At 40.2% G+C, this 14153-nt stretch overlaps 1 protein-coding gene across 1 annotated transcript in view; it reads left to right on the top strand.

The window, feature by feature from the left end:
• The window catches only part of TMEM163 (transmembrane protein 163), a 173477-nt gene that overhangs the window by 15023 nt on the left and 144301 nt on the right, over window positions 1–14153 (top strand). Inside the window, exon 2 of the mRNA XM_040441062.1 lies at window positions 6864–6983. Coding sequence (XP_040296996.1) covers window positions 6864–6983 — 120 coding nt within the window. The remainder of the gene's footprint in view (window positions 1–6863; window positions 6984–14153) is intronic.

Below are 14153 nucleotides of genomic sequence, written 5' to 3' on the forward strand. Positions count from 1 at the left end.
CATACAATACAGTATAACCCCTGCACCATCCCATACAATACAGTATAACCCCTGCACCATCCCGTACAATATACAGTATAGTCCTCTCTGTTATCACTGGACATTGCTCTCCATATATAAACCATACAGGGAAAAAAAATCTTTGTTCCAGAGAACTTACATAGAAAAACTAATAACCAAGAGGCTAAACAAAACCCAGTTTCTGACCCTTATGTTAAAACATAACTTTCATTTGATTGCTTTAATACCTAAACACCTAAAGGAAAAAAATTATTTTAAAAACCTGTTGTTTCTCTAGATGACCTTATGTTGATAGTAGTGGTAATAGAGTCTCAAGGGTCTATAAGGCTGGGTTCACACTTGAGCGTTTTACAGCGCGTTCAAACGCGCTGTAAAACGCTCAACACATGAAAACCAATGCTTCCCTATGGCCCTGGTTCTCACTTGAGCGTTTTACAGCGCGTTTGAACGCGCTGAAAAACGCCCTACGCTCAAACAAGTTCTTGAGCTTCTTTGGGGCGTTTTACAGCGCGTTTGTGGCCATAGGACATTGCAGTCAATCACACAAACGCGCGTCAAACGCGCGTTTACTATTGCAAAAAACGCGCATAAAAAACGCGCATAAAAAACGCGCGTTAAACGCGCATATCAAAGACGCTCAGGTCTGAACCCAGCCTAAAAGCAGCTACAATATTTTTACAAACCATTGAGACTCTATTAACACTACTATCAACATAAGGTCATCTAGAGAAACTGTAGGTTTTTATTTCTCTTTAGGTGTTAAAACATAACTGTAATTAGATTGCTCTAACATCTAAACACCTAAAGGGGAAAAAAAAAGAATTTAAAAAACCTGCTTATTCTCTAGATGACCTTATGTTGATAGTAGTGTTAATAGAGTCTCAAAGGTCTGTAAAAATAGTGTAGCTGCTTTTATAGACCCTTGAGACTCTATTACCACTACCATAAACATAAGGTCATCTAGAGAAACAACAGGTTTTTAAAATAATTTTTTTCCTTTAGGTATTAAAGCAATCAAATGAAAGTTATGTTTTAACATGAGGGTCAGAACAGAACCGCACACAAAATGTCTCCTGCGGAGTGAAGAAAGACCTTGCTAAGTGCTAACCTGACACTGGCTAGGACATCTAACTTATACATCTTCTTGTATATAGTGATATCGAGCATGCTGGTATAACCTGGGTATCTCCTGTATATAATTATATATGTACAGCTGGTATAAGTTATACATCTTCTTGTATATAGTGATATGGATCATGCTGGTATAACCTGGGCATCTCCTGTATATAATTATATATGTACAGCTGGTATAAGTTATACATCTTCTTGTATATAGTGATATGGACCATGCTGGTATAACCTGGGTATCTCCTGTATATAATTATATATGTACAGCTGGTATAAGTTATACATCTTCTTGTATATAGTGATATGGACCATGCTGGTATAACCTGGGCATCTCCTGTATATAACTATATATGTACAGCTGGTATAAGTTATACATCTTCCTGTATATAGTGATATGGAGCATGCTGGTATAACCTGGGTATCGCCTGTATATAATTATATATGTACAGCCGGTATAAGTTATACATCTTCTTGTATATAGTGATATGGACCATGCTGGTATAACCTGGGCATCTCCTGTATATAATTATATATGTACAGCTGGTATAAGTTATACATCTTCTTCTATATAGTGATATGGACCATGCTGGTATAACCTGGGCATCTCCTGTATATAATTATATATGTACAGCTGGTATAAGTTATACATCTTCTTGTATACAGTGATATGGACCATGCTGGTATAACCTGGGTATCTCCAGTATATAATTATATATGTACAGCTGGTATAAGTTATACATCTTCTGTATATAGTGATATGGACCATGCTGGTATAACCTGGGTATCTCCTGTATATAATTATATATGTACAGCCGGTATAAGTTATACATCTTCTTGTATATAGTGATATGGAGCATGCTGGTATAACCTGGGCATCTCCTGTATATAATTATATATGTACAGCTGGTATAAGTTATACATCTTCTTCTATATAGTGATATGGACCATGCTGGTATAACCTGGGCATCTCCTGTATATAATTATATATGTACAGCTGGTATAAGTTATACATCTTCTTGTATATAGTGATACGGAGCATGCTGGTATAACCTGGGTATCTCCTGTATATAATTATATATGTACAGCTGGTATAAGTTATACATCTTCCTGTATATAGTGATATGGAGCATGCTGGTATAACCTGGGTATCTCCAGTATATAATTATATATGTACAGCTGGTATAAGTTATACATCTTCTGTATATAGTGATATGGAGCATGCTGGTATAACCTGGGTATCTCCTGTATATAATTATATATGTACAGCTGGTATAAGTTATACATCTTCTGTATATAGTGATATGGACCATGCTGGTATAACCTGGGCATCTCCTGTATATAATTATATATGTACAGCTGGTATAAGTTATACATCTTCTTGTATATAGTGATATGGACCATGCTGGTATAACCTGGGCATCTCCTGTATATAATTATATATGTACAGCTGGTATAAGTTATACATCTTCCTGTATATAGTGATATGGAGCATGCTGGTATAACCTGGGTATCTCCTGTATATAATTATATATGTACAGCTGGTATAAGTTATACATCTTCTTGTATACAGTGATATGGACCATGCTGGTATAACCTGAGCATCTCCTGTATATAATTATATATGTACAGCTGGTATAAGTTATACATCTTCTTGTATACAGTGATATGGACCATGCTGGTATAACCTGGGCATCTCCTGTATATAATTATATATGTACAGCTGGTATAAGTTATACATCTTCCTGTATATAGTGATATGGAGCATGCTGGTATAACCTGGGTATCTCCTGTATATAATTATATATGTACAGCTGGTATAAGTTATACATCTTCTTGAATACAGTGATATGGACCATGCTGGTATAACCTGGGCATCTCCTGTATATAATTATATATGTACAGCTGGTATAAGTTATACATCTTCCTGTATATAGTGATATGGAGCATGCTGGTATAACCTGGGTATCTCCTGTATATAATTATATATGTACAGCTGGTATAAACTATACATCTTCTTGTATATAGTGATATGAACCATGCTGGTATAACCTGGGCATCTCCTGTATATAACTATATATGTACAGCTGGTATAAGTTACACATCTTCTTGTATATAGTGATATGGAGCATGCTGGTATAACCTGGGCATCTCCTGTATATAATTATATATGTACAGCTGGTATAAGTTATACATCTTCTTGTATATAGTGATATGGAGCATGCTGGTATAACCTGGGTATCTCCTGTATATAATTATATATGTACAGCTGGTATAAGTTATACATCTTCCTGTATATAGTGATATGGAGCATGCTGGTATAACCTGGGTATCTCCAGTATATAATTATATATGTACAGCTGGTATAAGTTATACATCTTCTGTATATAGTGATATGGAGCATGCTGGTATAACCTGGGTATCTCCTGTATATAATTATATATGTACAGCTGGTATAAGTTATACATCTTCTGTATATAGTGATATGGACCATGCTGGTATAACCTGGGCATCTCCTGTATATAATTATATATGTACAGCTGGTATAAGTTATACATCTTCCTGTATATAGTGATATGGAGCATGCTGGTATAACCTGGGCATCTCCTGTATATAATTATATATGTACAGCTGTTATAAGTTATACATCTTCTTGTATATAGTGATATGGACCATGCTGGTATAACCTGGGTATCTCCTGTATATAATTATATATGTACAGCTGGTATAAGTTATACATCTTCTTGTATACAGTGATATGGACCATGCTGGTATAACCTGAGCATCTCCTGTATATAATTATATATGTACAGCTGGTATAAGTTATACATCTTCTTGTATACAGTGATATGGACCATGCTGGTATAACCTGGGCATCTCCTGTATATAATTATATATGTACAGCTGGTATAAGTTATACATCTTCCTGTATATAGTGATATGGAGCATGCTGGTATAACCTGGTATCTCCTGTATATAATTATATATGTACAGCTGGTTGTAAACTATACATCTTCTTGTATATAGTGATATGAACCATGCTGGTATAACCTGGGCATCTCCTGTATATAACTATATATGTACAGCTGGTATAAGTTACACATCTTCTTGTATATAGTGATATGGACCATGCTGGTATAACCTGGGCATCTCCTATATATAATTATATATGTACAGCTGGTATAACTTATACATCTTCTTGTATATAGTGATATGGATCATGCTGGTATAACCTGGGTATCTCCTGTATATAATTATATATGTACAGCTGGTATAAGTTATACACCTTCTTGTATACAGTGATATGGAGCATGCTGGTATAACCTGGGCATCTCCTGTTGTATATAGTTATATATGTTACTTTTTCCCCCATTTTCCTTGGCTCAGACAAGCAACGTTGCCAATGCAAAACCTGAAGGGAATGCAATGCTGTTCCAGGGAGACTCACTCTAGCCTCTCTAAGATGGCGGCGCCAACCAGCATTCCCTTGTTTTGCATTGGCGAGTCTGCTGTGATAAAACCTCCCGTACAGTACATGCGGTTTTCATTGCTTTCTTAGGTAACACAGACACGGCCCCTGCTGCCCACATGAAGGACTTATCACTATCAGGCTCGGCCAGAGACTCATTCACTTCACTCACTCTAGCCGATAGGACTAAAAATAACTACGATTGTTTAGTGTTCTCCCTACTACTGACATTCTACCGTCATTGATTACTACAGTACTAGTGCCACTATTGTCCCCCACTGTTCTCCACTTCTTGTCACGAGTTAACACTCTAGAAATACCAGGAGAGACCAGCTCAGCAATCAATGACGGTTTCTAGGATTTTACTTACTGTAGGTAGCCCATAAGAGAAACTCAGTCTCACTCTAGCGTGTGCCTCTGGCCCGGCTCTAAGATGGCGGCGCCGCCGCCACTACCGCACCTTACTGCCTGCTGCTGCTCAGTCCTCCTCTTCCTGCAAAAAGAAGGAGGAGGCAGAAGTAGCGCGGCAATACGTGGTAGCTGGTAGGCGGCGCCCCGCTGTGCTGAGCCGCACAAGACTACGAGGAGGACGTCGGCGCCATCGCGCAGATGAGTCTGACGACAAGTGCTGGCATTTTGCCAGCAGCGTTAGCGAACTTAGCGGCGCGCTGTAGGCTGAGTAAGCGGGCATTATAAAATTGTGAGCCGGGCCACAATAATTGCTGTGCGGCCGCCCACCCGCGCAGCTTAGAGGGAACACTGCTTGTGAGTGCCCTGAACGGATCTCACAAACGGAAAGCCAAAACGCCAGTGTAAAAGTAGCCTAAATCTGCTACCATGTATATGAGAAGTTACAGATGATATGATATGGACGATCCTAATTTGCATATTTTCCCCAGGGAGCATTGCATGCAAGATTCCATATACCAGCAAAGTCTCCACAAGGAGAGCCAGTAACTTCCCCATAGGTGTCACTGGTGAGACATATTTCTTCCATCTGAAGGAAAACTAATTTACATACTTGCCTGTGAGACTATGAACACCAGTAGGGTCTCCACAAGCAGAACCAGTATCCCCTGAGAGCAACACAGAATCATTGTCCTACTTGCCTTTGCCCATCCTATAATCCAAAACGTTTGCTAATCTGGCACTAATTGGTTCTTGTAGATTAATATAAACATTATTGGAATCTGCCAGCAAGTATCCCGTTCCCCTGCAGTGCCCCCGCAGGAGAAATGAAGCATTGCACGGCTCCCATGTGATGCACCAATGTGCAGTGTCCTCCACACTGATTTTATACACTTATTAACATTCCACTCTAGCGTGTGCCTCTGGCCCGGCTCTAAGATGGCGGCGCCGCCGCCACTACCGCACCTTACTGCCTGCTGCTGCTCAGTCCTCCTCTTCCTGCAAAAAGAAGGAGGAGACAGAAGTAGCGCGGCAATACATGGTAGCTGGTAGGCGGCGCCCCGCTGTGCTGAGCCGCACAAGACTACGAGGAGGACATCGGCGCCGTCACGCAGATGAGTCTGACGACAAGTGCTGGCTGTAGGCTGAGTGAGCGGGCATTATAAAATTGTGAGTGGGGCCACAATAATTGCTGCGCGGCCGCCCACCCGCGCAGCTTAGAGGGAACACTGCTTGTGAGTGCCCTGAACGGATCTCACAAACGGAAAGCCAAAACGCCAGTGTAAAAGTAGCCTAAATCTGCTACCATGTATATGAGAAGTTACAGATGACATGATATGGACGATCCTAATTTGCATATTTTCCCCAGGGAGTATTGCATGCAAGATTCCATATACCACAAGGAGAGCCAGTAACTTCCCCATAGGTGGCACTGGTGAGACATATTTCTTCCATCTGAAGGAAAACTAATTTACATACTTGCCTGTGAGACTATGAACACCAGTAGGGTCTCCACAAGCAGAACCAGTATCCCCTGAGAGCAACACAGAATCATTGTCCTACTTGCCTTTGCCCATCCTAGAATCCAAAACGTTTGCTAATCTGGCACTAATTGGTTCTTGTAGATTAATATAAACATTATTGGAATCTGCCAGCAAGTATCCCGTTCCCCTGCAGTGCCCCCGCAGGAGAAATGAAGCATTGCACGGCTCCCATGTGATGCACCAATGTGCAGTGTCCTCCACACTGATTTTATACACTTATTAACATTCCACACATTATTACGTCTTGACTGTTAACATCTGTGCAGTAACTTTTATAACTTTTCTTTCCTATTCAGGTTTATTAGAAAGCAGCACAAAACTTAAGCCGCACGAAGCCCAAAACTACAGGAAAAAGGCCTTATGGATATCATGGTCGTCAATCGTTGTCACGTTGGTGTTGGCGGTTGCAGCCTTTAGTGAGTATGCGAGAGATTTTAACAAATTTGATCACGTTTTATAAAACCCTGGGGGCGTCCATTTTTTATTCGAGGTCAACATCACTTATTATTCCTGTGTAGAAAATAAAATAGGATCGGTCTGCTCCCCTGACATGTCTGGTTGAATAAATACTTGCATTTCCCACAAAATTCTGGGGCATCTTTTCTTACAACTTGACATTTGTGCCGTGCCTCGAAATGTATGACTAAATTGACAACTGGTGTTATCATTCCTCTTTTCCAAGGGGTGTGTCCCTACACACTCTGCAACTGTCAGCGCTGATTGGATAGTGTCAGCCTGTGTAGGGACACACCCCCAACAGTTGGCAACTTATTCATACATTTCCAGGAGAAATAACAGAGGAACGTATGGAATGAGAAAAGATGCTTCAGAATTGTTATGTTATGGGGAAGACAATTATTAACTAAGACAGACATGTCAGGAGTGGTGATAGGTCCTCTTTAAGTCCCTCCAACTGCCTAAACCTTGACCTCATTTCTTCAGCCACACCCACCTGCAAATAAAGCCCCTCCCATTTTCAGTTCCACCTCTTTTTCTATCTGGTAGTCGGCTTGAAATTGGTTTTAGTCGTGGTTAAACATCAACTTTGTGACAAGTCTCCTCCTTTATAAAAATCGGGATAGTCCCAAGAAAGTCGGGACTGTTGGCCCGTATGACCACAACTAGGATCGGATGACCACAACTAGGGAGGATCCTCTGGTGGGACCTCAATACCCAACCCTCAAAGGTTCAGCAGAAGATCTTATTTTATGATATGTCCTGAATGTACAATGATAACCACATGGATCATGATGCAAATAAAAATGGATGTGTTCATGGTCTAGCGTTGGTTATATTAGCTGCCCATGGTACCACGAGTGGTCACGCAGGATCTGTAATGGGCTGTCATGAGGCACCAGCATGAGATGTTTCCCCCATGCCTCACATGATTATGCCCTGCACTCATCTCAATTAGATTAGGAATCCATTTGCACGGTGACGAGTAGCGGAACGGCTTCTCTCCTCTGAAATCACTAATGTTCTGAGAAGTTGGTAAAATTTAAATAGCAGCATAGTGATTTTCCCAAAATAAATTCCCACTGCTCAATAAATGGCGAAGACGACTTTTAATTCTCAGAAAACAGTTATTAATATTTCTCAGTTTAATATAAAATTAAAAATGGGAATTTAGCTGTATGAATAGCCTACAGCACGCAACCTCTTAAAGGGAAGGCACAACAAGGTACTGCGCAGATGTCCTAATAATGGCGCTCCTTGCTGTTAGGATTCAGGAGAAGTGTTTGCCCCATGTGTCTACTCGGCTGTTCAGCATGGCCAAGATGGTGGACATCAGGGGGTGCAGAGATAGCAGTCGCTACCGGCCCCAGAACCCTGAGGGGGCCCAAAGACCCTTGTGCCACGTAAGAAGACACCGGTTTCATAGAAAGTGGATGATGGTCAAGTTACATCTCTGGCTGGAGGGAAGGGGTTAGGACAAGAATTTGGCATGGTAGAGGGGGGTGTCGTTTCAATTTTTGCCTCAGGCAGCACGAAGGCTATGTGCTTCCCTGCCCCTGGCCACAAGACACTGAGGGAAGGGGGGCCCAAGCTGAACTCTTGCAACGGGGCCCATGAGCCTTTAGCTACGACCCTGGTGACTCACTTCCTCACTGTCTTCTATGATATGAGACCTTGTGTTTCTTCGTTGATCTTCTCAGTTGGCTGTTTGGGAGCCATGTAGTGAAGGGGGATTGTGTTTTCTTGGTGTTTCTAATGCGGCGTTGTATAGAGGTCCGATTTTTTTCCTTCAGTAAGTGGAATTTATCATGTAGAAAAAGTTAATACAAGCCACTTACTAATATACTGTTATTGTCCATTTTGCTTCCTTTGCTGGCTGGATTCATTTTTCCATCACATTATACACGGCTCGTTTCCATGGTTGCAGACCACCCTGCAATCCATCAGTGGTGGTCATGCTTGCACAATAAGGGTAAAAGCACCAGCCTATGTGCGCTCCCTTGGTCCCGGCCACAAGAAAGGCTGATGCTTTTTCTTATAGTGTGCAAGAACGACCACCACTGATGGATTGCAGGGTGGTCTGCAACCATAGAAACGAGCAGTGTATAATGTGATGGAAAAATGAATCCAGCCAGCAAACTGGACAAGCAATATGGACAATCACAATACATATATTAAGTGCCTTGTATTAACTTCCTCTACATAACAAATGCCACTTACTGAAGTGAGACAACCCCTTTAAGGTCCCACCAAGGGGTCCCAAGGGACCCTTGAGATGAAGATGGTAAATGATGATTGAGGACGGATGGATGGGTGGTGTATCTTGGCAGTTGTGCAGGAATCACTACAGTTAGCCATTTCCTCTCAGTCTTAGGGAATAGAGTTTGCCACCAAACCAACAGGACTCGCTGCCCCTAATAAAACAGGGCCTCTAAGGTGTAACCGAAGACAATCTCATTTGGAGTGGACCTTGGAACCAATAACCAGACTTTGCCAGATATCCTATAAAATCTTATTGATGACAAGTCCTCCATGTGCAGTGATGAAAAAAAGATACTTAGGAGTGGTTGGGGACATGTCCTGTATGCATAGAGGGTAGGCCCTCGGAATAGGTTCCTATGGTGGGTCTAAGGAACTTCGGTCCCACCCTGGATACAAGTTATAGGGTGCCATTACGCCCAAAAAGTGGTCTCCTTCACTGCCAGTTAGAAATAAATAAAAAAAAGTCTTAATGCATAATCTCCTCCCCTCTGGAATTAAGGAGTTTAGGGTGAGGCATAAATTATAGCACTGCTCCTATTTTCTGGAGTCACGGGATGGGGCTATTTCTGGCTTCCTAACAGGTTCCCTTTAATATTCCATGAATAGTTACCATTGCTGGTCAAAAGGAAATAACATCTTAATAACCCTCTACGTGTCTCCACCATACACGACCTAAGGGGATTGTGTCAGCTCCCAAGAGGGTTTATTGGATCTTACCTGCGGCCTTTCTGTACAGTTTAACATAATTTAAAGGAAGCAATTTATACCTGAGAGAATGGTGAAGGCGCCGCGCAGGAATACATTACCATATAGCGCTAAATGCGGACGGAGAGCCGGATTTACTTTGCGTACTGAGGTGTGAATAGAGTTCTTCTTCTCTGGGTGTTAAAGTCAGAGGGGCAGAAATGTTATCTCACGGCGGCTGAACATTCAATCTATTAAAATATGCAAATACGTGATTTACGCAACTATTCTGAATAATACAAAACAGCAAGTTTAAGAAAACGAAACATAAATTGTAAGTGGAATTAACAAAAGATTTTAAAGGGCATCTGTCAGCAGTTTTGTACCTCTGACACTGGCTGACCTGTTACATGTGCACTCAGCAGCTAAAGGCATCTGTGTTGGTCCCATGTTCATATGTTTGTTTATGCAAATGAGACTCTAGGAGCAACGATAGCGTTACTGTTACACCAAGAGGCTCTGCTCTCTCTACAACTGCCGCACACTCTGCACTTTGATTGACAGGGCAAAGCAGTGTAAACGTAATCATGTCTGGACCTGTCAATTAAAATGCAGAGGGTGCCTCATGGGAGCATTATTATAGTAGTTATGCTCTTGTGTATGGGGGCAGTGTTATAGCCGGTTTTTCTTGTACATAGGAGCAGTATTATAGTAGTTATATTCTTGTACATAGGAGCAGTATTATAGTAGTTATATTCTTGTACATAGGAGCAGTATTATAGTAGTTATATTCTTGTACATAGGAGCAGTATTATAGTAGTTATATTCTTGTACATAGGAGCAGTATTATAGTAGTTATATTCTTGTACATAGGAGCAGTATTATAGTAGTTATATTCTTGTACATAGGAGCAGTATTATAGTAGTTATATGCCTGTACATAGGAGCAGTATTATAGCAGTTATATTCTTGTACATAGGAGCAGTATTATCGTAGTTATATTCTTGTATATAGGAGGTAGTATTATAGTAGTTATATTCTTGTATATAGGAGGTAGTATTATAGTAGTTATATTCTTGTATATAGGAGGTAGTATTATAGTAGTTATATTCTTGTACATAGGAGCAGTATTATAGTAGTTATATTCTTGTACATAGGAGCAGTATTATAGTAGTTATATTCTTGTACATAGGAGCAGTATTATAGTAGTTATATTCTTGTACATAGGAGCAGTGTTATAGTAGTTATATTCTTGTACATAGGAGGCAGTATTATAGTAGTTATATTCTTGTACATAGGAGCAGTATTATAGTAGTTATATGCCTGTACATAGGAGCAGTATTATAGCAGTTATATTCTTGTACGCAGGAGCAGTATTATAGTAGTTATATTCTTATACATAGGAACAGTATTATAGTAGTTATATTCTTGTATATAGGAGGTAGTATTATAGTAGTTATATTCTTGTACATAGGAGCAACATTATAGTAGTTATATTCTTGTATATAGGAGCAGTATTATAGTAGTTAAATTCTTTTACATAGGAGGCAGTATTATAGTAGTTATATTCTTGTATATAGGAGCAGTATTATAGTAGTTATATTCTTGCACATAGGAGCAGTATTATAGTAGTTATATTCTTGTACATAGGAGGCAGTATTATAGTAGTTATATTCTTGTACATAGGAGGCAGTATTATAGTAGTTATATTCTTGTACATAGGAGCAGTATTATAGTAGTTATATGCCTGTACATAGGAGCAGTATTATAGCAGTTATATTCTTGTACGCAGGAGCAGTATTATAGTAGTTATATTCTTATACATAGGAACAGTATTATAGTAGTTATATTCTTGTATATAGGAGGTAGTATTATAGTAGTTATATTCTTGTACATAGGAGCAACATTATAGTAGTTATATTCTTGTATATAGGAGCAGTATTATAGTAGTTAAATTCTTTTACATAGGAGGCAGTATTATAGTAGTTATATTCTTGTATATAGGAGCAGTATTATAGTAGTTATATTCTTGCACATAGGAGCAGTATTATAGTAGTTATATTCTTGTACATAGGAGGCAGTATTATAGTAGTTATATTCTTGTACATAGGAGCAGTATTATAGTAGTTAAATTCTTTTACATAGGAGGCAGTATTATAGTAGTTATATTCTTGTATATAGGAGCAGTATTATAGTAGTTATATTCTTGTACATAGGAGGCAGTATTATAGTAGTTATATTCATGTACATAGGAGCTGTATTATAGTAGTTATATTCTTTGTCAAATTTCTTTTTATTGAAAAAGTAACAGAGTAGAAACAATATCGGAACATTCCAATTTTCACATTTTGCCATACAAGACAAAGGCATCACATTTATAGCGTACTTAACTAGGAGTAAAGCATGCATTCCATTATAATGTGCATTGGATTATGTCGTCATAAGATTTAACATTATACGACAGATTTTACGGCTAACCCAGATCCTGTGAAGTGTCTTGCCCCCTAGCCTAATTGTATCTTACGTAGGCGAGCTTTATTAAGAAGTATATACGGCAGCAAACAATAGACTAACCATGCTTTCTGAAGTGAACTATTATTTACTCCTACCGCCAGCATCCGTAGGAGGAGGAAAAGTTCCAACCAGAAAAGGGGGACACAGGGGGGAGGAAAAAGGGGCAACAGTCCCTTAACCTGGACTGGAAGAGAACTGGGGTAATGAGGCCCCCAGAGGAGACCCTCCTGGACACACGTGTTTCAAATGCTTTTCATATATGCTTTGTCTATACACGCTCTAACAGCCCTTGTTGAATTGGTGATCATGGATTGAGATTATAATGAGGCAACTGTATAAATTACTTCTCTAACATCTTAGCGCACTTGAGGGTCTGTTCCCTGTTTCCTATATGCCAACCACGGAGACCAGGTTTTAAGATATTTCTCATGCCGTCTGCCCTCCCAACCAGCTAGCTCCTCCATTCTACATATCTGGTCTACTTTCATTTCCCAATGTGGGAGTGCAGGTGGATCTTTACTGAGCCATTTCTGTGGAATTAGAAGCCTCGCTGCTTGTATTAAATGGGTAGGTAAGCTTGATTTGGATGGAGACAGGCCTGGAGTGGGAAGCCAGAGAAGCACCATTTCTGGCGATAGCTGGACATGTCTATTCATAACTTTGTCTATTACTTCAGATACTCCTTCCCAATACTCGCGTATTTTTGGACAAGACCAAAATATATGTGTTTGGGATCCACTTTCCTCCCCACATCTCCAGCAAATGTCAGAACTACTTAGTCCCTTAGTGAATAATTGTTTCGGGGTGTGATACCACTGTGTTAGTAGTTTGTATGAGTGCTCTTGTATTCTCACGCATCTGGAGAATCCATGAGAGTGTGCGTGGATACGCAAAATATCGGTTTCTGAGAAGTCTATATCTAGTTCTGTGGCCCAAGTTTTTAAATAATGTGGTATCCCAATCGGGCTCTGGACATTAAGTGCTAAGTTTAGTTTGGATATTAGTTTGTTAGGGGGCGACTCTAAAAGCATCAGCTTCTCAAACCAAGTGGTTTCTGTTTTGCTCTGTCTGTCCTTTAGTAATGGTTTACTCACAGAATTAAGTTCAATGGTATCTAGAAAGTTACAAGATGATAGAACGTTGTTTATAGGGTGTTGGACATGAAGAGCACTTGATGCCCCATCCAGAAATTCATCTATAGTGTAAGAGTGCATTTTGTTCCATATTGGTGGTACATTATCTGCCTTGGGTCTAACTAGGAATGGAGCAAGGTCGGCTGGCATCAATGATGACGGAGCAGGGAGCAGGCTTTTATCCTTATTCAGATGTCTAACAACACCCGCTGTGCCTTTAAGCAGCACATGTGAGTGTAGTGAAGAGGAGTTCAGGCCCCATAAACCAGCTCTCTGTTTCCTATCAAGTTGAGCGGTCTCTAGTTCTTTGCCTAAGATATTAGACCAAGGGGCATGGATATATAGCCATCTCTTCAGGTGTATGGCTTTATAATATAGCTGCGCATCAGGTAAAGCCATACCTCCTTGAGCTTTCCTTAAGATCAGCGTGCGATGTGCCAGTCTCGCTCCCCCCCCCCCCCCCAAAGGAACGTGCTAAAGAGTCGTCTGATTTGCGTAAAGAAGGAGGAGGGAAGAAAGACAGGCAACATCTGCATGG

Source organism: Bufo bufo, chromosome 7 (assembly GCF_905171765.1).
Source record: "Bufo bufo chromosome 7, aBufBuf1.1, whole genome shotgun sequence".
Lineage (NCBI taxonomy): Eukaryota > Metazoa > Chordata > Amphibia > Anura > Bufonidae > Bufo > Bufo bufo.